This window comes from Oryctolagus cuniculus, chromosome 6 (genome assembly GCF_964237555.1).
Source record: "Oryctolagus cuniculus chromosome 6, mOryCun1.1, whole genome shotgun sequence".
NCBI classification, from domain to species: Eukaryota; Metazoa; Chordata; class Mammalia; order Lagomorpha; family Leporidae; genus Oryctolagus; species Oryctolagus cuniculus.
In genome coordinates, this window is record NC_091437.1 from 165,918,126 (window position 1) to 165,944,055 (window position 25,930).

General features: G+C 49.7%; 1 protein-coding gene across 43 annotated transcripts in view; it reads right to left on the reverse strand.

Annotated features, from left to right (window-relative positions):
* Window positions 1-25,930, reverse strand: part of PTK2 (protein tyrosine kinase 2) — a 297,953-nt gene that overhangs the window by 180,115 nt on the left and 91,908 nt on the right. For 38 of the 43 annotated variants that reach the window (XM_070075572.1, XM_070075548.1, XM_070075554.1 and 35 more), the window contains one exon: window positions 22,780-22,946. The exons of the other annotated variants lie outside the window; for them this stretch is intronic. In XM_070075572.1, coding sequence (XP_069931673.1) covers window positions 22,780-22,946 — 167 coding nt within the window. The remainder of the gene's footprint in view (window positions 1-22,779; window positions 22,947-25,930) is intronic. 43 annotated transcript variants of the gene reach the window in all.

The following is a 25,930-nucleotide window of genomic DNA, read 5'->3' on the forward strand; positions in this document are numbered from 1 at the left end:
ATTTTTAAATGGAAATTTTTTTTCAGCAAACAACAAGCATGTCTCTCTGGTCCGCTGTAGCTCAGTGATTCCGCAGGGGAGGGCGTGCTGGAGAGGCCGCAGCTGCATGCGTCCCTGACCGCCCACCCCTAACGCTTGCCTCCCACGTCAGTTATCTAAAGCTACAACCGCAAAATTGCACTCCCCTGTCTGCGCTCTATCCTTCAGTAATAAGCCTGTGAGAGTCACCCACAGCGAGGGGCTGCCGTTTGCTCCTACCAAAAACGCACTGCACTGTCTGACGTGACGAATGACTTGTCCACGGTACTGCTGAAGGGTCCCTGGGCTGTTCCACCCTGTGGTTTTTAGCAGTAGGAATACTTCTATCTCTTCTTATCCCGGAATCAAAGGCAATGCATTTGCTCAGGAAGAACGCTTCAGGGACGGGACAGCAAGGAGGCGTCCTGAGTGCTCTGTGTCACCCGTGTTCTTGGTGTCTGCCACGTGAACCTGCTGTGCGTCTCTGCGGAACACCTGTGCACACCCTCACGGAGGATATACCCGGATGCAATCCCTGGCCACAAGGAATGCACACTTGAGCTGCAGCAGACGTCCCCACACAGGGTCACGTCCACTCCCGACCCTTTCAGCTCGCTGGCCTCTGACGGGCATGCTGTGACAGTGGCACTGGCTGCAACTGGCATGAACGTGGTAACTGAAGAAACTGAGCATGCTTCATGCTTGTTGGCCATTTTTCATACCTTCTTTTGGAAAGTGTGTTTCCACTTTTTTTTCCCTACTGGATTGTCTGCCTTTCTCTCAGCCACCTTCTTCACTGTACTGATTATTCTTTTTTTTTTTTTTAAAGATTTGTAGATTTATTTTATTTATTTAAAAGACAGAGTCACAAAAAGGTGGAGAGAGAGAGAGAGAGAGAGAGAGAGAATATCTTCCATCCACTAGTTCACTCCCACAAAAGTGGCAGCTGAACCCACCCAAAGCCAGGTGCTTCTTCCAGGGCTCCCACAAGGGTGCAGGGGCCCAAGCACCTGGGCTATCCTCTGTTGCTTTCCAGGTGCATTAGCAGGGACAGCCAGGACTCAAACTGGCGCCAATATGGATGCCAGCACTGTAGGTGGGGGCTCTAACTCTCTGCGCCACAGCACCGGCCCCCGATGATTCTTTTATATTCTACATATGAGACCCTGTTAGACATAGTATATGCTTCCTCCAATTCTGTGGCCTGCCCTTCTGAAAGCTACATTTTTAATTATTCTTTTTTAATCAATTAACTTATTTGAAAGGCAGAGTTACAGAGAGGCAGAAACAGAGAGAGAGAGAGAGAGAGGTTTTCCATCTACTGGGTCACTCCCCAGATGGTTACAACGGCTGCAGCTGCACTGATCCGAAGCCAGGAGCTTCTTCCAGGTGTCCCACATGGTGCAGGGACCAAAGGACTTGGGTCATCTTCCACTGCTTTCCCAGGCCATAGCAGAGAGCTGGACTGGAAGTAGAGCAGCCAGGACTGGAATTGGCGCCCATATGGGATGCCGGCACTGCAGGCAGCAGCTCTATCCGCTACAATGGATGTAGCATGGTGTCGGCCCTTTTAATTATTCTTCTGCTGCTTTTTCATGCCCTTTAGAAGGGGACTGCATCGGAAGCAGAGCAGCCACGACTCACTAGTGTTTACACAGGGAGGCAGGAGCTGCAGGTGGCAGCCTAACACAATGTGCTATGATGCCAGACCCCACTGCAATTTTCCTTTATAGAAGTCTAACAGTTTTGGGCCGGCGCTGCGGCTCACTAGGCTAATCCTCCATCTTGCGGCGCCGGCACACCCGGTTCTAGTCCCGGTCGGGGCGCCAGATTCTGTCCCGGTTGCCCCTCTTCCAGGCCAGCTCTCTGCTGTGGCCCGGGAGTGCAGTGGAGGATGGCCCAAGTACTTGGGCCCTACACCCGCATGGGAGACCAGGAGAAGCACCTGGCTCCTGGCTTCGGATCAGCGTAGCATGCCAGCCGCGGCGGCCATTGGAGGGTGAACCAACGGCAAAGGAAGACCTTTCTCTCTGTCTCTCTCTCTCACTGTCCACTCTGTCAAAAAAATTAAATAAATAAAAAATAAAAATAAAAAATAAATAAAAAAAGAAGTCTAACAGTTTTAATAGTTTTCTTTTCTTTTGAATTTAGGACTTACTAGCTACTTAACCACTGTATTTCTCTCTAATCAACTTAAGAACCAGGGAACAGAAGTTAACTCCCCATTCTGCAGCCCAGTCAACTCAGGGGTCAGCTGCAGGGTCACTGTGTCCAGTACTCAAGCAGGTCACAGGAGACTTTCTGCACTGTTGCTGCTCCCATTTTAAAGGTAAGTTGAAGGGCGGAAACTGAGGCAGAAAATCAACACTGGGCAGCCTGGCTGCACATCTGCCCCAGCACCGGCAGCCTGCTGCAGCTGTAGCTATCAACTGACCCATCCTGAACCCTCACTCAGCACACACAGGAACTGGGACAGGCATTTTACACAGATCATTTCTCCTTAGGGAAGCATAAAGAATGTGTGCTCCGGATCAGGACTGCATGCGGGAACCCAGCCACGTCACAACGTTATCTGTGCCTCAACTCTGTCATTAGAGTACTGGGACAAACGGAGGAGTCCATGAAAGCAAAAAACCCAGAACAGTCACTGTTTGCTTGTTTGTTTATTATTTATTTATTTATTGGACAGGCAGAGTTAAGACAGTGAGAGAGAGAGAGAGAGAGAGACAGACAGACAGACAGACAGACAGAGAGAAAGGTCTTCCTTTTCCGCTGGTTCACCCCCCAAATGGCCGCTACAGTCGGTGTGCTGCGCCTATCTGAAGCCAGGAGCCAGGTGCTTCCTCCTGGTCTCCCATGCGGGTGCAGGGCCCAAGCACTTGGGCCATCCTCCACTGCCTTCCTGGGCCACAGCAGAGAGCTGGACTGGAAGAGAAGCAACCTCCTGGGACAGAATCCGGCACCCCAACCGAGACTAGAATCCAGGGTGCCGGCGTCGCAGGCGGAGGACTAGCTGAGTGAGCCGCGGCGCCGGCCCAGAACAGTCACTGTTGATAATAAATGGTCTCTAAGGTTGATTCTGCTAGTAATCACTCAGCAAATATGCATGCTAGCATCAGTCCTATCTCAGGCACAGTCTAAAGAGGCAAAACGCTGCCTCCTAAGTTTGCATTTTCGTGGTAGACATGTGACAGCTAATACAGATTACAGTGACAGCGGAGGAAGCACAGTGATGGAGTACTTCACAGGCAGTACTCCAGGGAAGGACTCTGATTCGGCGACGCTGAGCAGAGATCTACTCAGGAGAGCAGGAGAGGCGCTGTGCAGCTACACACACGGCCACGGAGTTCTGAGGGCAAGTGCAGTCACAGCAGAGCCCGCGGGGGCACTCAGTCCACAGGATTCCGGGGAAGGTGGGACCGGGGCTGCACCACTCGGCCCCTGCAAGTCTCAATGAGAGGAAGCTGCTGGAGCCTTGTGAGCAGCGTGCTGCCCCCGGCTCTGCTGACCAGGGCCGACAGACAGCAGGAGCTGAGAGAGAAGAAAGGTGAGCGGGAGGCCCGGGCCAGACCCTGAGTGAAGTTAAGCGGCCGGCACTGTTCCAGCAGGTCCAGCCGCTGCCTGAGTGCCGGCATCCATACGGGCACCACGCCAAGTCCCGGCTGCTCCACTCCAATGCAGCACCCTGCTAGAGTGTCTGGAAAAGCAGCCGACGATGACCAAGTACCTGGGCCCCTGCCACCCCTGGGGAAGACACGGTGAAGTGCGAGGTCCCAGGCTCCCGGCCTTGGCCTGACCCAGCCTGGCTGCTGCAGCCATTGGGAGAGAACGATGCAGGGCTGACCTCTCATGTTTGCCATGGAAGCTCTCATGCGCACACTCTCTATATCCAACTCTTTCCAATGAAAAACACCTTTTCTTAAAGAATCTGCTAGAAATCAAGCAGGCTAGTCTCCCCATTTCATGAAGAGAAGTTCTAGGAAACTGCGACTCCCCGCCGTCCTACAGCAGGTGGGAGGCAGACACGCTGTCTCCAGCGGAAGCACACGTGAACGTGCAAGGCATCTAGGCTTCCACCAGAGGCCCTCAGCTCCAGCTCTGGATGCAGTGCAGTGAAGGCATTCCGGCCCTGGCTTCAGGGCGCAGTAGTGGCACACAAACCTGCTGAAACTAGCTCAAGGTCACCTCATTCCAGTCCAATCACCTGCCCTTTGCACTTAGAGCCGTAACACTGACAGCCACCTTCCCCAGCCCCACTGGTGACGGCGTCGCATCTCCCTCTGCCAGGACACGCATCACTCTCCTCCCCCTCCTGTCACTAGCCTGAGTCTGCATCCTCTCGGCTACTCTCAGCTTCTCTGCTGCAAGACTCTCCTGGCTTCCCAAGGGCCAGCTCAATCCCATCTGCCCCGTGGGTGTGTTGAAGCTATTTCTTTCTTTCTTTCTTTCTTTTTTTTTTTTTTTTTTGACAGGCAGAGTGGACAGTGAGAGAGAGAGACAGAGAGAAAGGTCTTCCTTTGCCGTTGGTTCACCCTCCAATAGCCGCCATGGCCGGCGCACCGCGCTGATCCGATGGCAGGAGCCAGTCATCAACTAACACTGAGAAGGCAAAAATACAGTGAGCAACATGGCATCTGCAGTCTCAAAGCATCTCTCCAGACTTTTTTTTTTTTTAAAATAGATTTATTTATTTATTTGAAAGAAAGAGAAAGAATGGCTGAGAGAGAGGTCGTCCATCTACTGGTTCACTCCCCAGATGGCCGCAATGGCCGGAGCTGGGCAGATCTGAAGCCAGGAGCCAGGAGCTTCTGGATCTCCCACCCGGGTGCAGGGCCCCAAGGACCTGGGCCATCTTCTACCGCTTTCCCAGGCCACAGCAGAGAGCTGCTTCGGAAGAGGAGCAGCCGGGACTCAAACCAGTGCCCACATGGGAAGTCGGCACTGCAGGCAGCTTTACCGCTACCACAGTACCAGCCCCATACTCTATGTCTTAACTACAAAGGCCAAGTGGTAACTTCACAGTGGAGAAGCCTGGGTAGCACCACCTTAAGCAACGCTATGAGTTAGAACTACCTGTAAACTGAGTCGTGCTGTCATTGCAGATTTCCTGACACAATGCAACAAGAAGGGCACAACATCCTGACCATCAACATTTTGCCAAAAATGCAGAACCTTGACACAGACTGAGGAGCACAAGGTCATGAATGACACCGGCAGACTCAGGAGATGTCCCAGCTTAGAGGAGCTGGAAGGAGACAGGACAGCACACGGGCAGTGTGGCACTGGAAACCAGACCCTAGTCCAGAAAAATGACATGAAATGGGGCAACTATGACATCTAAGTCCTGAAGAGGAGTTCACAGTACTCATCACTGTGTCAGTGTCAACTGTCCTCTTTTAATAGTTATAATATAATATGCTTGTAGATTTTAGCATTTAGGGAGCCGGCACCGTGGCGCACCAGGTTAATCCTCCGCCTGCGGCGCCGGCATCCCATATGGGCGCCGGTTCTAGTCCCGGTGGCTCCTCTTCCCGTCCAGCTCTCTGCTGTGGCCTGGGATAGCAGTAGAGGATGGCCCAAGTGCTTGGGCCCCTGCACCCACATGGGAGACCAGGAAGAAGCTCCTGGCTTGGCGTAGCTCTGGCTGTTGTGGCCATTTGGGGAGTGAACCAACGGAAGGAAGACCTTTCTTTCTCTCTCTCTCTCTCTCTCTCAGTCTGTAACTCTACCTGTCAATTAAATATATAAAATCTTAAAAAAAAAAAAAAAAAATTTAGGGAGGTTGGGTGAAGGACACAGAACTTCGTATGATCTTCCCACTGCTGATATACTGAGAATTTTAAACCTCCTCTAACCCTAAGGCTCTTTTGTACCTGTGATAATAAATACTCTCACCAGAAGCAGTTTTCCAGCATGGCTAATAAACACCAGTTGCACTGCTATGGACGCACCAATTTTAAAACAACTTTAACCAATCAGATGAAAATGTGCCTTCATGCACGGCATCTGTACATTAACTACTTTGGGCATTTCTCTCGCCAGCTCAGTCTGACTGAAGATCACATGCTCCGAGCACCAGTCAGCCAGAGCTGTCCCTCCAGCCGATGCCGCCCAGCCCGCCCAGCCCAGCTCTGCTGAGTCTCCTACTTCCTAAACCCTGTGTAATGCCAGCGGTGGGTTCTGCTCACGGCGGCTGCGACTCAACAGCAGGACCCCCTTATCAGCCTAACCAAGCTATTTGCTGCTTCTGATTCAGGTAATGAAAGGTCATGATCTCAGACTTGGAAAATCGTAAATACAACATTTTCCCTGAAAAGCAAGAAAATGATGATGACAAAAGTCAGGACACTGGTTACCTCTGCAGGCAAAAATATAGAATCTAACTGGAAACGGAGCACATCTGCACGCAGATTACACTCACAACCTTATTAGTCCTTTGTTTGGAGGGGAGAATCTTGGAAGGAATCACAAAATACTGACACTGAAACATTCTCAAAATTGTGGGACACAGCCAAAGCAAAACTTGAGTGACAATTTACAGCTCAAACACATTTACTGAAAGATGTGAATAAGTGGAAACTAAGAACGAATGCAAGTGAGCTAATGTTCAATTTAAAATAAATAGAAATAATAAAATATAAGATGAAACAGTTAAGATTTAACAAAAAGGTTTTGTGGTGAGAACACATTAACAGACATCAAAAACAATGGGCAATGATGTCATAGGCAACACCCAGACAACAGTGAACCTGTAGGACAGGTGACAGGTTACTCAATAAATACAAACAAGGGGGAAAACTGGATGCAAACTGTGTAAGTACGAAAAGCCTAAAGGCCTAACTTGGATCCTAGTTCCAATGCTTCTCTTTGTTTGGAAGATTTCCTTTATTGGAAAGGTGGGGAGCTATGAAGACAGGGAGAGACCTTCCATCTGCTGTGTCACTCCCTAAATGGCCACAATGGCCATGCCAGAGACAGGCCAATGCTCAGGAGCTTCTTTACTGGTGACAGAAGTCCAACTATTTAGACCACCTTTCATGACTGGCTCCTGGCTTCACATCAGCCCAGCTCTGGCCAGTGCAACCATTTGAGTAGTGAGCCAACTGAAGGAAGACCTCTCTCTGTCTCTCCCTCTCTGTAACTCTGCCTCTCAACTACATCAATCTTTAAAATAAATACTAAATTTTAGAGATGCTAGTGCTTCCCCCATGACTTCCGGCAACATAGTGGAAAGTCTTCTATTTCAGAGCAAGGGCTCTTCACCTTGGGAGATCCCGCTTCCTCCCCTCGGGCTTGCGGGACATCTGGAAGGAAGTGGACATGATTTTGCTTGTTGCAGCTGCAGAGTGGGGTGGACTCCCATACAGGGGAGAAGCAAATAATGTACAGAGCAACTCCCGACAACAAAGCATGATCTGGCCCAAAACACCAGTGGTGGTGAGACTGATGAGGCGGCGCCGGCGCTGTGGCATGGCAGGCCGTGGTATGCAGCGCCAGCATCCTATATGGACGCCAGTTCGAGTCCCAGTTGCTCCATTTCCGATCCAGCTCTCTGCTATGGCCTGGGAAAGCAGTAGAGGATGGCCCAAGTCTTTGGGGCCCTGCACCTTCATGGGAAGACCCGGAGGAAGCTCCTGGCTCCTGGCTTCAGATCAGCACAGCTCCGGCTGTTGCAGCCAACTGGGGAGTGAACCAGCGGATGGACGACCTCTCTCTCTCTGCCTCTCCTTCTCTCTGTGTAACTCTTTCAAATAAAATTTTAAAAACAAAAAAGACTGATGAGGAGCCTGGCATTACAGACACATACTGAAACCTTATGGATGGGAAAGTACGATGTGTGAGATTTCGTAAAAAACAGTACAGGGAGTCAGAGAGGAAGAACATGAAACAAAATGACCACAAGGCGACAACTGCTGTCAGCGGCAGGTACATGCAGTTTCACCATTACAATTCCATTTATCGTTGCACATACTTGAAATTTTCCATAATTTAAGATCAAAACAGAAAGAAAAGCACATAAGCACATAACCGAGTAATGGATGCAGCATTTTCTGGACTTAGTGGGCAAGCACCAGTTGGGACGCTTGCTATCCAAGTGCCAGGCTCAGTGTCTGCCCTGGCTCCTGATGCCAGCTTCCTGCCAGTGCAGACCCCGCCCAGAGCTGCTGGTCCCTGCTCCCCGTCTGGCTCACAGCTTCAGCTGTTGTCGGCATTTGGAGAACCAGCCAGTGGATGGAAGCTCGCTCTCCGTAATAAAATACAAATTTAACACAAATTTAAAAACCAGAAGTCTTAAATAACCTTCAATTCATGACTTTGTTGTCAAAGTGATATATATATATATATATACACATCATTCATTACCAAAAAAATGGAAATTCAAGAGAATTTTGCAAATAATTCCAAATTTCTACAATGCATGATGTTAAAATTTAAAAACAAATTTCAAAACCAATTATACTAAAGAGAATGATGAGGGAAGATGAAAATTTAGTGGCCAATATTTTTGAGATTTATTTTATTTAATTATTTGAAAGGTAGAGTTACAGAGAGAGACGGAAAGAGACAGAAATCGTGCATCTGCTGGGTCCCTACCCATATGGTTACAATGGCTAGGAGAGGGCCAGGTGGAAGCCAGGAGCTTCTTCCGGGTCTGCCATGGACTTGGGCCCCTTGCGATGCTTTCGCAGGCACATCAGACGAAAGCTGGATTGGAAGCAGAGCAGGTGGGATTCACACCAGTGCCTATATGGGATGTGTTGTGCCACAGCGCTGGCTCCCATTGGCCAAATTTCAAAAACTTTCTGCATGGTTTGTAACTACGCAGACCAGTGTTGTAGTAGAGCAAACACAGCCAACAGCATATATCCTTCCACTTACTCTATGTATCTCTGTGGAGAATGCTTTAGCTCTCTGACAACTATCAAAAGCAGTAACAAAACAGCTGGAATAAGACCTCTGTATCACTACAGTCAAAACCATTCAACTAAGAGTTTCTCAGCTACACCAGACTCAAGCATTCGGCTTTCATTATGTGAATGCTTTGGTGAAATTAAATAATGTTATTTCATCATTATTGCGTGTTTTTAAATTTTAGTTTTGGAGCTGGCAATGTAGCACACAGGTTAAGTCACTGCTGACAACGCTGGAGTGGCAGCTCAAGTCTGGGCTACTGTACTTCCAACCCAGCTTCCTGCTAACAAGCAGGACATGGTCCAAGCACTTGGCCCCCTGTCCCTCATTTGGAATTGCAGGCTCCTGGCTTAGGCCTGGCCCAGCCCTGGTCATTGCGACCATCTGGGGAGTGACCATCACATGGAAGATTCTCTCTCTCCTTCTTAGCTCTCCTCTCAAATACTCTTGTCATCCTCTGCAGTACATCATACAACTTGCTGATAAATAGACAATGATATTAAAAACATGAAATACATCTGTGATTTTAATTTAAATCACTCTCAGTACTTTCTGGCTGGAGGGAACCCTTAGAGACAGAATATTCCAGGAACCTGGGGTAGGCGCTGTGGCACAGTGTGTTCAGCCACCGTTCGGGACGCCAGTCTAATGATTCTAATCCCGTATTAGAGTGCCTGGGATTGAGTCTCACCTGCACTTCCAGCCAGCCCCCTGCTCTGCAGGCAGCAGCAGCTGGTCCAGAGCCCTGGATCTCGCTGCCCAAGGGGGAGACCCAGATGGAGACCTAGCTCATGGCCTGGCCCAGCTCCAGCCCCAGTTCTTGTGGGAATCTGCAGCGTGAACCAGCAGCGGATGGGAGAATCTCCCTTCTCCCTTCTCCCTTCTCCCTCTGTCATTCACCTGGGGGTGAGGGTCTGGGTACCAGATCTGATCACACAAAAGCATGAGAAAGAAAATATCAGAAGAAAAAGCGAGGGGAAGTAAGAGGAGAGAACAAGGAAGCAGAAGGGACACTGGAGGAGACAGAGAGCAAGGGAAGAAATCCAATGGCGTAACTCAGAGTTAAATTATAAAAGTGGCTGTTAGAGCTTCCTTGTTTATTTGCTTATACGCTGCCATGGCAACTCAAAATTGTATCAAACACAAGGGGGGTGGAGCCAAGAAGGAAGGCACACTACAGCATTTTTCGAAGGAGGAACCTTTGTGTTCTCAGTTTCTACCACAGAAGCATTCGCAAGTGTTTGATAATGACTGGTGCATCTCAAACCACACTACACTGTGGAGGCGTCACTTCAAAACGCATCAGTCTGCCTCTGCTGACTGTCTCTTATTGCTTGAAAAAAAAAATTTTTTTTTGACAGGCAGAGTGGACAGTGAGAGAGACAGAGAGAAAGGTCTTCCTTTGCCGTTGGTTCACCCTCCAATGGCCGCCACGGCTGGCGTGCTGCAGCCGGCGCACCACGCTGATCTGATGGCAGGAGCCAGGTGCTTTTCCTGGTCTCCCATGGGGTGCAGGGCCCAAGCACTTGGGCCATCCTCCACTGCACTCCTGGGACACAGCAGAGAGCTGGCCTGGAAGAGGGGCAACCGGGACAGAATCCGGCGCCCCGACCGGGACTAGAACCCGGTGTGCCGGCACTGCAAGGCGGAGGATTAGCCTAGTGAGCCGCGGCGCCGGACTATTGCTTGAAATTTTTTAAGAACTTTCATCGGATTCAGTATGACAATGAAAGATTGGCTTTTCAGGTATATGCATATGGAATGACATTCTAAGATACAATCAAAAATGTACTGGAATATAACCTAGAAAAGTCCTCAACCATGTTTATTCATTTTCTTTCGTCATCTTTGAAAAATGACTGTTTTTGTCCTACAAAGGTCTGGAGGTGAAAGCCATCTCTTCACAGCGAGAAGCTCCAACCAGCAGTGAGAGCAGCACTAGGAAGGGGAAAGTGAGTCACACTTTGATGACAAAAAATTTTCCTTTTTCTCGTGCTCTGAAAATGACCACAAGGCTTTCTCTCAGACCTGGCCTTCAAAGCCGACTCCAACCTCTTACAGGACTAGCTGCATCTGGTCAATGCAGCTGGAAGCCAAGCATAGCACAGCATGTAGGTGATTTCAGCCCAACAAAATTTAATCACCTCAATTTAGTTGACTGAAATTTAACTAAGGGAAAAATCCTGAAGTTTAAACGTTTGGAAGAGGACCAAGCATTGTGGTGCACTGAGGTAAGCCTCTGTCTGCAATACCACAACCCAAAACAGCACACATTTCAGGCCCAGCTGCTCTGCTTCCAAGCCGGCTTCCTGCGATGCACCTGGGAAAGCAGCAGAAGACAGTTCAAGTACTTGGGAGCCTGCATCCAATGTAGGAGACTCAGATGGAGTTCCAGGCTCCAGGCTTCACCATGTTCCAGTCCCAGCAGCTGTAGCCATGTGGGGAGTGACCCAGTGGACGGAAGATCTCTTGGGGCTGGAGCTGTGGCGCAGCAGGTAGATCCTCCGCCTGCGGCGCCAGCATCCCACGTGGGCGCTAATTCTAGTCCCAGCTGCTCCTCTTCTGATCCAGCTCTCTGCTGTGGCCTGGGAAAGCAGTGGAAAATGGCCCAAGTCCTTGGGCCCATGCTTGGGAGACCTGGAAGAAGCTCCGGGCTCCTGGCTTCTGATCAGCACAGCTCCGGCTGTTGTAGCCAATTGGGGAATGAACCACCGGATGGAAGACCTTTCTCTCTGTCTCTCTGTAACTTTATCTCTCAAATAAATAAATAAATCTCAAAAATAAAAAATGTCTTTCTTAAAAAAAAAATCTCTTTTCCTAGCTCTCCCTGTGTCACTCTGCCTTTCAAATAAGGAAAATGCTGCTGCTGCTTCCTTTTTTTTTTTTTTTTTTTTTTGACAGGCAGAGTGGACAGTGAGAGAGAAAGGTCTTCCTTTTGCCGTTGGTTCACCCTCCAATGGCCGCCGCGGCCGGCGCACCGCACTGATCCGATGGCAGGAGCCAGGTGCTTCTCCTGGTCTCCCATGGGGTGCAGGGCCCAAGCACTTGGGCCATCCTCCACTGCACTCCCTGGCCACAGCAGAGAGCTGGCCTGGAAGAGGGGCAACCAGGACAGAATCCGGCGTCCCAACCGGGACTAGAACCCGGTGTGCCGGCGCTGCAAGGTGGAGGATTAGCCTAGTGAGCCGCGGCGCCGGCCCGAAAATGCTTCTTTCTAAAACTTGCTGGACAGAAACCTCTCAAACAGTATAATACCGTTTGCTGTATTACAAACTACATACAGGAGCATATTCTGGACCTCTCGGGGTGATTCAAGCCCCCAACAAGTTTTATGCACTTAACGAGGATCTCCTAGCAGCTCAGAGACAGGGGAGCCCTGTCTGACACTGGACCAACTAGGAAGCTGCAGGGCCAGGCAGGGGTGTGTGCGCACACCCAAAACGGAGACCCCACACTTCAGTACAAATCCCTGGTGGGCTACGGCACTGTTGGAGCCAGCAGCTACCCCCAGAGAGGGTCTGGGACATCCAGTTCCCACTGACACATTTTATCACTTCCTTATTTTGAGACGTCAGTGATCTTACACAACACATATGTTGTCAACAAGATTCTTGCTTGGTTATTTAACCTTTTACTTTTTAAAAAGAGTATCATGTTATATGTCATCTGGCATTTTTTTTACCTGAGGTGAAATTCATATAAAATATTTACTCCACGGGCAGGCGCTGTGGCACAGGGGGTTAACACCCTGGCCTGAAGCAACGGCATCCCATATGGGCGCCGGTTCATGTCCCAGCTGTTCCTCTTCTGACCCAGCTCTCTGCTATGGCCTGGGAAAGCAGTAGAGGAAGGCCCAAGTGCTTGGGCCCCTGCATCCACATGGGAGACCCGGAAGAAGCTCCTGGCTCCGGATCAGCACAGCTCTGGCCGTTGCAGCCAATTGGGGATTGAACCATCGGATGGAAGACCTCTTTGTCTCTCTCTGCCTCTGCCTCTCCTCTCTCTGTGTAACTCTGACTTTCAAATAAATAAATAAATCTTTAAAAAAAATTTTAAGAAGTATATACTCCAGTGGGACTCAGTGCATTCACAAAATTGGGTTGGGACTTCAAAACTGCATCTATGGTGTTACACACAGCATGGAACACAACTATGCCTGTTACTGTTCCGCTGAGAATAGTCCCCAAGTATTTAACTGTCACTGGGACCCCCAGGAACCTGCTTGCTTCTGTAGCTTAGTGCAGAACCCAGAGGCGGCCTTCCAGACAGAACCCGAAGTGGAAGTGCAGGGCGGCAGGGCAGGTAACGGCTGGAGTTTCCAGGATGCGGGCTGGCCTCTCCAGCAGTTCCTATTCATCCTCTCCCTGTCAGAGCCACACCCTCTCAGCTAGAGATACTGTCAGACAACTCACTCTCGCTCAGAGAAAACTCTCATCAAGGTCTGGATTTTCACTTCCAAACCTGTCTCTATTGCGACCCTGTACTGTGGAGCTGCGATCGCCATATTCATCACTGCATGGAGTCTGGCACCACTGTCTGTCGACTGCATGTGTTGAAAATGCCTTCTCCCATTCTGCAACCTGTTCACATTTGTAGAATGGCTTGATGTATCAAATTTGCCAATGGTTTTGAAAATGAATTATCTGAAAGCTAGAGTGACCTAAAGAAGGAGAAACAGAGAAGGAGAAGGAGCTCCCATCCACTGGTTCACTCCTCAAAAGCTCCTGACAGCCAAGGGTAGGCCCGGCCAAAGCCAGGAGCCAAGAACTCCTTCCGGGCCTCCTACACGTGCGACAGAAACCCGTTCCTGGGCCAACACATACTGTCTTCCCAGGATGCATCAGCAGGAAGCTGGATCAGAAGTAGAAGGGCTGCAACACAGGATGTGGGCGTTCTGAATGGCAGCTTAATCCACTGGGCCACAAAACCTACCCTAACCGTCCTTTCAAGGGTGGGCACTTGGGGATGTTAAGAAAACTGCCCCACCCAGGGCCAGAGACACATCCACTGTGAATTCCACAAACCTTTTTATAACTATTGCTTGTGAAGTCTCACAAGCTGTCCACGGCAGATGGAGCCCAGTGTATGGTGTGAGGCAGGATACACTTCTGCTGTTGCTCGTCTTCCTACATGGAGAGCCATGCACCAAGCACTCCTGCCCCTCCCTCTGTAGAGCACACTACCTCAGCCAGTGTGATCACACACACGCGATGCAAACTAAGCTTACTGAAGCACTGAAAGAAGGAAAGCTCAAGTAAACTTACTCCCCAGCATGAACAGACCCTGAAAACCACAGGCCATCCGCTCCACAGACGAGCCCTGCTTCTTTCAAGTATTAAGATCTGACTTCCTGGGGCCGGCACGGTGGCACCGTGGGCTAAAGCCCTGGCCTAAGTGCCGCCATCCCATATGGGCGCCGGTTCTAGTCCCGGCTGCTCTTCTGATCCAGCTCTCTGCTATGGCCTGAGATAGCAGTAGAAGATGGTCCAAGTCCTTGGGCCCCTGCACCCATGTGGGAGACCCAGAAGAAGCTCTTGGCTTCGGATTGGCACAGCTCCGGCCATTGCAGCCATCTGGGGAGTGAACCAGCAGATGGAAGACCTCTCTCTCTTTGTCTACCTCTCTCTGTAACACTGATTTTCAAATAAATAAAATAAAAATTAAAAAAAAAAAAAAAGATCTGAATTCTTGGGGAGGCTTCTGGCCTGGTGACTACGATGCCTCTGCTTCACATCAGAATGCCTGGATTCTACTCTTGCCTCTAACTCTTGCCTCGTTTCCTGCTGATGAGGACTCTAGAAAGCAGTGGTGATGGCTCGCAAGTGAGTCCTGTCAGCCATGTGGGAGACCTGGATAGCCTTCCCCGTCCCTGGGGCACTTAAAGGAACGAACCAGCAGACAGAGAGCTCCCTTGCTCTCTCCCTACCTACCTCTCCCTTCCACAGTCTCTGTCTCTGCATCTACAATTTAAAAAATGAAATTGAAATAAAGATATCACTTCTTTTTTTTTTTTTTTTTTTTTTTTTTTTTTTTTTTTTGACAGGCAGAGTGGACAGTGAGAGAGACACAGAGAGAAAGGTCTTCCTTTTTGCCGTTGGTTCACCCTCCAATGGCCGCCGCTGCAGCCGGCGCACCGCGCTGATCCTGGCAGGAGCCAGGAGCCAGGTGCTTTTCCTGGTCTCCCATGGGGTGCAGGGCCCAAGCACCTGGGCCATCCTCCACTGCACTCCCTGGCCATAGCAGAGAGCTGGCCTGGAAGAGGGGCAACCGGGACAGAATCCGGCGCCCCAACCGGGACTCGAACCCGGTGTGCCGGCGCCGCAAGGTGGAGGATTAGCCTATTGAGCCACGGCGCCGGCTCAAGATATCACTTCTAAGAATTAAAGCCCTCACACACACACACGAGCTGCGGATGTTTGCGGAGAAGAGCTTCGGGAACAGTTACATGCCCATGCAGGAGTGAGGAGGGCGCTGCTAGGTGCGAGCACTCCGTCTCCACTCTGCCACCCACGCAAGCCACAGGACCTCTGGGGACAGTCATTAACCTCTCAAAACCACAGCTTCCTCATGAGTAAATGGCAAAGGGTAGGCTGGCACTGCGGCGTGGCGGGTAGGCCACCACCTCTGACTCCAGTGTCCCATATGGGCACAGGTTTGAAGCCCAGCTGCTCCACGTCCCATCCAGCTCCCTGAAATGCGCCTGGGAGAGCATCAGGATGGCCCAAGTGCTCAGGCACCCATGGGGGAGGCCGGGAAGAAGTTCCAGTCTCCTGGCTTCTGCCTGGCACACACAGCCCCCACCGCTGTGGTCATCTGGGGAGTAAACTAGCGAATGGAAGACTGCTTTTTCTCTCTCTCTAACTCTGTCTTCCAAATAAATAAAAAATAAATTTTTAAAAATTGACAAAAGGAGAGTGTTTACTTGATAGAAGTATCATAATACAAATTGATTTTAATAGACTACGTCAAGGGCTTATTAAGCACAATGTCAGACATCTCATAAGCAATGAGCTAAAAGGGTTCCTAACTTAAAAGGATACTTTTTGGTATCTAGTTGAAAATACATTTTTATGTCGTCACAACAGTCTGCCTCCTGGCTTATTTTACAACTGCACTACTAATATATTCATTTACCCAATTTTCACTCAGATATTCTGCATCAGGTGTCTACTCTATTCCAAATATGACTAGAGGCAGGATTAACACACAGAGTACCGAAGCAGAAAACCTTGCAAGCAGTACCCAAGAAGAAAACCTTGGTTGAATGAGCCTTGTATACATCAACCGGGAGGCGCTGCCCAGAAACCTGAGGCATTGAGGGTTGAGCGCCTGTGCTGAATGAGGGAGGCCACGCGTTGCCTGCAAGCAGCAGAGGAAAACAGAGCCACAGCAGTTCACAGCCCCACCAGCACCACGACAGGCTCCGTCAAAATCACAATGAAAGCAGGGAAGCTGGCACGCAGCACGAGGAAAGCTGCAGAAGGTCAGAGCACAAAGGGAGGCAAGGCAAAGGGAGCCCGAGACGGAAGGTCACGCCACTCACCAAACCCTAACGCTGGCACCAAGAAAGAGTACAGCAGCCGACACACCAGCACGAGTGTAGAGGGAAATAGAGCTAAGTTACAGTACAGAATTAAATGGAAAAGGGTCATCTCAAAGGACAAATGTCGGCCGGTGCTGCGGCTCACTAGGCTAATCCTCCGCCTGCGGCGCCGGCACACCGGGTTCTAGTCCCGGTCGGGGCGCCGGATTCTATCCCGGTTGCCCCTCTTCCAGTCCAGCTCTCTGCTGTGGCCAGGAAGTGCAGTGGAGGAGGGCCCAAGTCCTTGGGCCCTGCATCCCATGGGAGACCAGGAGAAGCACCTGGCTCCTGCCTTCAGATCGGTGCAGTGCGCTGGCTGTGGCAGCCATTTGGGGGGTGAACCACGGAAAAGGAAGACCTTGCTCTCTGTCTCTCACTGTCTAACTCTGCCTGTAAAAAAAAAAAAAAAAAAAAAAAAACCAACCACAAGACGAATGTCCCTAGAGCAGAGGCCAAGGACAGCAGGAAGGAAGACAGAGGGCAACAGACACTCTGGGGGTGGTAGGAGGGCTCTCTGGGTTCTCCAGCTGGAACGATTTTCATGTTGAATTAGGTGGCTTACTGCCTCCTATTAGCTCGGGCTTAAACACACCCCCCTGTGTGACGGCTTCTCACTACTTCTATCGCTAGCCCCTTGCTTGACCATCATCCAAGTTTTTTCCTGGGTTATTCCAGTAACTTATTTATTCTCTTCCCCGTGTCCACCCAATTAAATGTGTGAATTTAATGGCAAAAGCAGTTCTACCAAGAATAGAAAACAGCAGAAAAGAGGCTACTTGAGCAGCCAAAAACATAAAGGCTAAATGAGGGAGAACTGTGGTCCATGACGGGGAAGAAAACCAGGACAGTCTAGTATCTTGGAAGCTAAGTGAAGAACAGTTATTAAATTCTTCCAGTCCAGCTCTCTGCTGTGGCCCTGGAGGGCAGTAGAGGATGGTCCAGTTCCTTGGGCCCTGCACCTACATGGCAGACCAGGAGGAAGCACCTGGCTCCTGGCTTCAGATAGGCACAGTGCGCTGGCCGCAACGTGCCAGCCATCGCGGCCACTTGGGGAGCGAACCAATGGAAAAAGGAAGACCTTTCTCTGTCTCTCTCCCTCACTGTCTAACTCTGCCTGTCCAAAAAAAAAAAAAAAAAAAAATTCCTGTTGACGTGGGCCTTTGATGCTAATACAGCTGTCCTCCTCATCCCTAATTGCTATGGTTTGGGTAACAGTACGGGTGTCTCACAGAGCGCAAGGTTGATCCAATGACGGCACCCAGGAGGCGAGCCCAGTGGGAGGGTCTCAGGTCACCTGAGTGTGACTCGTGACTTCCTGCTGCCTGGCTCACCAAGTGCTGCTCCCTCGCACCAGTGCCCTCACGGCGCTGCCCAATCCTGGACAGCACACGTCTCAAACTGTGAGTGAAAGTGCACCTATTCCTTTGTCATCATTTAGCTTCTCTCAACTTTGTTAGTTGTAGTAAAGAAAAGCTAACTAATATACTAATGAGTTTGTTGCTGTTGCTGAGTTTTTTTACGGGGCCAGCACTGTGGCGGAGCAGGATAAAGCTCCACCTGCAGCGCCAGCATCCCATGTGGGCTCTGGTTCAACTTCTGGCTGCTCCACTTCGGACCAGCTCCCTGTTAATGCACCTGAGAAAGCAGTGCAAAATGGCCCAAATCGTCGGGCTCCTGCACCCACATGGGAGACCCGAAGAAGCTCCTGGCGTCAGTCTGGCATAGCACAAGCCAGTGAGCCATTTCGGGAGTGAACCAGTGGATGGAAGACCTCTTTCTCTAACTCTGCCTTTGAAATAAAATAAAGAAACCTTTAAAAACCTGTTTTCATAAAGTACTCACAAGGCAATACCAAGCCTTTCGTCCCATAGTCACTACCAGCCTGGTACGCTGCGTTCCCTTCCTACTGCTACTTCTATGTGAAATGTCGTCAACTTCAAAATCAGTTCCTATCATTTTTGTTTGCAGAGCCAGTGCACACGCAGGTCTCCCCGAGTTTCTCCTTCTGGCACCAGAAATGCTCCTGCAAAGTCCGTCTTCCGTCCTCCCGAGGGTCCTCTGGTGGTGATTCTTTCAGAACAGTCTCCATCGCGCCGGGTTCTGGAAGAGCAATTTACCCAGGCCGACAAATACAGGTTCCCATTCTCTTTCTCACCTCTGACTGCATTTTTCCCACTGAATCTTTCACATTTATAATTGCCATTCAAACTTCCGCTTATGTGTCAGTTAAGATTAAATTTTTTTTTTTTTTGGGGACAGGCACAGTGGACTGTGAGAGAGGGGGAGAGAGAGGGAGAGGGAGAGGGAGAGGGAGAGGGAGAGGGAGAGGGAAAGAGAGAGAGAGAGAGAGAGAAAGGTCTTCCTTTTGCCATTGGTTCACCCTCCAATGGCTGCTGCAGCCGGCGCACCGCGCTGATCCGATGGCAGGAGCCAGGTGCTTCTCCTGGTCTCCCATGGGGTGCAGGGCCCAAGCACCTGGGCCATCCTCCACTGCACTCCCTGGCCACAGCAGAGAGCTGGCCTGGAAGAGGGGCAGCTGGGACAGAATCCGGCGCCCCGACTGGGACTAGAACCCAGTGTGCTGGCGCCGCAGGCGGAGGATTAGCCTATGGAGCCGCGGCGCCGGCCAGTTAAGCTTAAAATTTGAAAATGTAATCTTTTAGAATAAGTCTGAGTTTTTTCTTGGTTGCTTTTAACACCAAGTCTTGTTCTCTCTGGTACACTATTTTACAACTACTGGCAAAGCATGAATTTGGTTTTATTAACTAGCTTGGCATTTCATGTTAAGTCTGCATGGGAGTATCCAAGTCTTTCATTGATTATAGAATATTTTCAGACATGAACTCTTGGAATTTTTTCTTCTTTTCCTTTATTTTTGTTCTCTTCTATTAGAAACAGATTGACCTCATTCTTCACATTATAAAAGCTTGCCGTCATGTTTTCCATCTGTTTAATTCTCTGGGTAAGTTTCACACATTCACCTCCTTGTTGACTAAATTTTCAGCCATTCCTCATCTACTCTTTTATCAACAGCAGTTGCTATTAAATTTTACTTTAAAAAAGGTGAAGTGGGGCCGGTGCCGCGGCTCACTAGGCTAATCCTCCACCTTGTGGCGCCGGTACACCGGGTTCTAGTCCCGGTCGGGGCGCCGGTTCTGTCCCGGTTGCCCCTCTTCCAGGCCAGCTCTCTGCTGTGGCCAGGGAGTGCAGTGGAGGATGGCCCAAGTGCTTGGGCCCTGCACCCCATGGGAGACCAGGAGAAGCACCTGGCTCCTGACATCGGATCAGCGCGGTGCACCAGCTGCAGCATTCCGGCCGCGGCGGCCATTGGAGGGTGAACCAACGGCAAAAGGAAGACCTTTCTCTCTGTCTCTCTCACTGTCCACTCTGCCTGTTAAAAAAAAAAAAAAAAAAAAAAAAAAAAAAAAAAAAAGGTGAAGTGGCCTATTAGGACAAAAACAAAAACAAAACATACTCAGAGACTGAGTACAAAGAATGTCATTATAATGATGTTTGCCTTTGATGTGTCTATCTACAAAGATAATAGAGGGGCCAGCAATGTGTAAATGTGGCCTAATAGGTAAAGCCACTGCCTGCAGTGCCGGTAGCCCACATGGTGCCAGTTTGAGTCCCAGCTGCTCCTCTTCCAATCCAGCTCTCTGCTACGGCCTGAGCCAGCAGTAGATGATGGCCCAAGTCCTTGAGCCCTGCACCCATGGGAGAGAGGAACACAGAGAGTTCTTCCTTCTGCTGAGTTCACTCCCTCCATGGGAGAGAGGAACAGAGAGAGAGTTCTTCCTTCTGCTGAGTTCACTCCCTCCATGGGAGAGAGGAACAGAGAGGGTTCTTCCTTCTGCTGAGTTCACTCCCTAGAAGCTACACTGACCAGGGCAACGCCAAGCCAAATCCAGGAGCTTCCTCCTGGTCTCCCACGTGGGTGCAGGGGCCCAAGCACTTGGGCCACCTTCCACTGCTTTTCCCAGGCCACAGCAGAGCTGGATGGGAAGTGCAGCAGTCAGGACATGAACCAGTACCCAAACGGGATGCTAGCGTTACAAGAGGCAGCTCTACCTGGTACACCACGACAATCCCTGCCTGGCTATTTGTTGACGGCTTCCTGTTTCCTACTGATGCTTTCAATTCTTCTCTCTAAAAAATATACAGAACAGGGCCAGTGCCGTGGCTCACTTGGTTAATCCTCCGCCTGCGGCGCCGGCATCCCATATGGGTACCAGGTTCTAGTCCCGGTTGCTCCTCTTCCAGTCCAGCTCTCTGCTGTGGCCTGGGAAGGCAGTGGAGGATGGACCAAGTACTTGGGCCTTGTACCCGCATGGGAGACCAGAAGGAAGCACCTGGCTCCTGGCTTTGGATCGCCACAGCATGCCAGCCGTGGCGGCTGTTTGGGGAGTGAACCAACGGAAGGGAGACCTTTCTCTCTGTCTCTGTCTCTCTCTGTCTAAAACTCTACCTGTCCAAAAAAAAAAATAAATAAATAAATTGGAACAACCAATCAGTAATGGCCTTCATAATTTTTTTTATTATTCTTCTTTAAAGATTTATTTATTTGAGAGGCAGAGTTACAGAAAGAGAGAGGGACAGACACAGGGGTCTTCCATGTGCTGGTTCACTCCCCAAATGGCCTCAACGGCTGGAGCTGGGCCAATCCAAAAGCAGGAGCCAGGAGCTTCTTCCAGCTCTCTCACATGGGTACAGGCTCCGTTAAATAAAGTAGATTGGATTTTACTTGAAATACGGCTGAAAAGAACAGAAATCAAGCTAGCATACTCAGAGATTTGGAACTAATGAATATTTCATTGAGCATTAAGATTCTCATTATGATGTTTGTCTTTCACATTACTATAGAACAATGTTCAATAAAAATACCTGCAGATTTTAATTTATTTGACAGGCAAAGTTATAGACAGGTGGAGGCTGCAGATATTTTTAATGGATCTTTTAGATTTTTCCAAGTTTTAAAAATTTTGGTTACTGAACTAAATAATAGAGATCAACTCTCAAATAAAATCTTTTTTAGCCACTGATAAAAACGAATCCAACTGCATTCCCAAGGAATATTTTGCCAGTTCTGTTCCAGCTTTTTGAAAAATTTTGAAAATATACCTGTACTTTTCTGATGAATTCTGTAACTGGGACAAGATCTTATTCAACTTAAGATTTATTTGGGGCAGACACTGCCTACTGGTTAGGACACTAGTTAAAGACATCCATGTCCCATATCGGTGCACCTGGGTCCAATTCCTGCTTCCAGCTTCCAGATCCGGGGAGGCCGGACGGACAGCTCAGGTACTTGGGTTTCTCTCACTCTCATGAAAGTTCTAGATTGAGTGCTTGGCTCCCGGCTCTGGCCCCAAGCCTGGAGCCACTGTGGGCATTTGGGAAGTGAATCAGCATGAGAGCAAGTGTGTGCAGTTTCTCAACAAAGACAGGAATGGGGGGGGGGTACAGGGGAAGGCAAGAAAAGAAGTTATTCACCTACACGTATGTGTTCTTTCAAAACATCTATCCTAATCGATTCAGATTTTTGTACTGAAAGTTACTGACATTAAGAATGAACTTGTCAGTTCATAATCATCTTTATTTGTGGTATTAGCTATAAAAACGAGAACCCCATGGAAGAAGCCCATTTTTACAATTTATACTTCTTTTGAAGTTCAGTACTTTAAATCTACAATTATCAATTAATATTTTGATTTACTTAACAATGGAGAAAAATTACTATGGGAGAACCAGAAGAAAGACGGTTATAGGGACTTCTTTTATTTCACTCTGAAATAATTTCAGTTTCACTGAAATTCAGTACTAGGAACTAAAAGATCACTTTGCAGTTTCAGTGTTCCATATGAATACCAAGTATAGAAGCATTTTCTTTAAGGGGAGCTGGGGGTTACTGGGCCGCAGGAAGCAAGCTACACAGCCCAGTACTGAGGTCATTAGGCATACTTTCCTCAGGGGTACACCAAGAGATAAAGGATCAGACAGCAAAAAGACTAAGGGCTTGGGTTCTGCTGAGAGACAGACGAGACATGTGCCCAGTAAGGAGCATCGCAGCACAATGAAGCCAGATGGCTCGAGGAGTGCCAGAGGCTGAACAGAGGTCTACAGAGGTCACAGGCTGCAATGACTAACCAGTGTCTTTTGTACAGGCGTCATAATGAAAACTAACCATACACATTCATCCTCTTACGCATGTTTTAACATGACAACAAAGCAGATGTGCATCAGTCCAAAGCAGGTTTGCGTCTTACTTCCACTCCTCTGGGGGGTGGGCGAGCTCATACTTCTCCCTCACGCTGGAGACGCCCATGTCCACGTGGAGCCAGTGAACCTCCTCGGACCGCAGGTGACTGAGGCGGAATCCATAGCAGGCCACGTGCTTTACCTTGTGACTGTCCACTATCTTCTGAATGATGCCCTAAAACATACCCCCCACAAAAATGACTGTTATAAACAAAAAAAAAAACCCTGGAAGCTAAAAAATCACACGTTTGTTCATTTCTCTTAATTATTATCAGGCTGAAGAAATCACTTCATTTCACTCAGGAAGGCTTGCTTCTCAACAGCTTTTATGAGTAAGGGGAAGTTTTTCGTTTCTTTTAAAGATGCTCTCCTCAACTCTTCAGTGATGAACAAGGCATGTGAACTTAAAAGTGCACTCTACAACTGCACCCTCACATCAGTCCCAACCTGGGGAAGCCACCCACTTCCCATCAGGAATGCCTCTGAAAACCCGGCCAAGGAGGGCTAGCGGTGGGGTTGCACTCTGAACCAAGGCCACAGTTCAAGACCATGCTATCACAGTGTCATTTCTTTAAAGAACAAATTCAGGATGCACTTAAGATGTTTCTAGTGATAACGGAAAATATATGAAAAGTTCTTTGAATCTGGACTTCTTCAGCTCACTATGTGTTCTCAGTTAATACGCAGACTAATGTGTAGAAATCTGAAATACCCTCCAAATACAACGTTTTTAACACACACGCCCTGTGCGTTCAGAGGAGAGTAGGTACCTTTGGAATGAGGCCCTGGAGGCAGCTCCCTGGAGGTGAGAAATCCCCTGGCTGTGGGAAGGTGAGCTTTGCCCTGGCAGGAAGGCCATGTGAAAGCTGGCAGAGAGCACAGGTACAGACTCACTGGGGAGCGACGGCCACCGACTGCTGCCCTTGATGACAGCCCCTGCAATCCTGTCATCTGTCCAGTGACTAAGACGAGGTTTGGGACGCTAGTGACATACAGTGTCGATGAAAGGAAACCATCACTGGTGTTTGAAGATCAGCAATGAATTAAAAAGTTATAAGGTAGCCACATCTTAGAAGTTCTGCACCACCAAGCATTCCTCTGTGCTGATACAATGCTGTAGTGACATGATCCAGGTATGTCCAGCCGTCTCCCACCACCACCTGTGAGCCCCACAGAGGCCCCGTGGCTGCACACTCGGGGTGTGCTCCCAGCATGGCCGTTCTAGAGCACTGGGGGCTGGCGTGGTGCATTCCAGCTCCCGTTCAGGTTACTCCATCAGTCCCAGGCACAAGAGGCTGCATCAGGACAGGAACGTGGCAGCCGTAGGACTGCGGGAGGAGGAAGCTGTGCCCAGAGAAAGCACAGCTAGGACCGCCTTCATGAAGACAAGATGCTTGCGGCCTACAGGCTGAGGGACACACAAAATGTGCTTCCGCCACCCTCACTCAAGGCCTCGAACTCCTGACAGGACCACAGCACAGTGGGAGCTGAAGAGGCTGCCTAGAGGAAGGAGCACCAGTTAGCACCTCTGCAGCTTCTCCTGGCCACCACTCGTCCTTGAGCTTCAAAGAACAGGAGCTGGCGCCTCTGAGATTCCCACCCAGGCGCTCTGGCTCCCTGTCCCAGGCCTGCCAGTTCCATGTCAGTGCACACCACACTAGCTACCCTTGGTCAAGAACAGGTTGACCACATCATCTCCTTACCCCACAGCTCGCTGGTTGTAGCGCAGCCTCTGCTGTCAGGGCTGTAACCTGGCTGTGCCTTCCTGCATCCAATCATCAGAATCAGTCACCACGGTCTATCACTGCAAACCTAGATACTGGATGTAAGGCAATACAGGGCACAACTCACTTCTGCTTGCATTTGCTGTAACGAATCACCAAACACTTAGGGGCTTAAAACATCACCAGTGGAGGCTGGCACTGTGCACTGTGGTGTAGTAGGAAAGCCACTGCCTATGACGCTGATACCACATACGGGTGCTGGTTCATGTCCCGGCTGCTCTATTTTCAATCCAGCTCCCTGCTAACAGCCTGGGAAGGGCAGCAGAAGATGGCCCAAGGGTTTGGGCCCTGCTACCCGGGAGATTCAGATGAAGCTCCTGGCTCCTACCTTCAGCCTGGCTCAGCCCTGGCCTTTGTGGCCACCTGCGGAGTAGACCCACGGGTGGAAGATCTGTCTCTCCCTCCCTCTTTGTAGCTCCCATTTTCAAATAAATACATCCTTCACAGACACTCCTGTGCACTACCTACAGTTCTGCTTGTCCTGGATCTGCACTAGGTCTCGCCGGCCTCTCTCACCGTTTCAGCAGGGACACGCTGCTTTCTGGAGGCCCCAGACCTGCCTCTTCCAGCTCCTAGAAGCCATCATCGCTCCTTGTCCCACGGCCCCTTCCTCCATCTTCAAAGCCAGCTGTGCTGCACCTGACCCTTCTTCCACGTCCCCTCCTCTGGCCACCGCCAGGAAGGGTCTGCTCGTCCTAAGGACTCGGGACCCCCTTCTTCGAGGTCCTCGGCCTTACTCACAGCTGCAAAGGGCCTTGTTCCACAGAAGAGAACTCATGCACAGATTCCGCGGCTTTAGGGTACAGACATCTTTAGGGTCCTCATTCTGCCCAGTATCAACACCATCCCTAAGGGTCTATTTGACAGAGAATCCTTCGTTCTCATGCCCTGCCATCTTCTAGTCTTCTTAACATGGCTTTTATTCTACTTTTTCTTCAGGTTCTTCTTTTGAACTTTCTTCCTGGGTACACTTTCCATCCCATAAAGGAGTAGTGTAACTTTCTACGACCCTCTGTAGTCCTTTCTGGAACCAAAATTCTGTGAATTCATGATAAACACCACAACTTTTTAATGCACCTTCACCGGCTCCTGATCCAGAGAATAGCTTGCATTTCTGGCACACACACACATCAAATGACAGCTCCGGACGACGACACTGAAGACCCTGGGACTCCCAGCCTAAGTCTTCCAAGCAACTGCCTATGGCTGAGCTCAAGGAGAACTGCCCGAAGGACTCTCCTGCCACAGCTAGCTTCCTCTCACTTACAGCAGAGGAGTTCTGCTCACAGAACTCACAAACTCTCAGAAGCCCAAATCACGGGTACACTTATTCATCCAATCAGAAGGTGGATCTTAAATTAACCACAATGTTCCT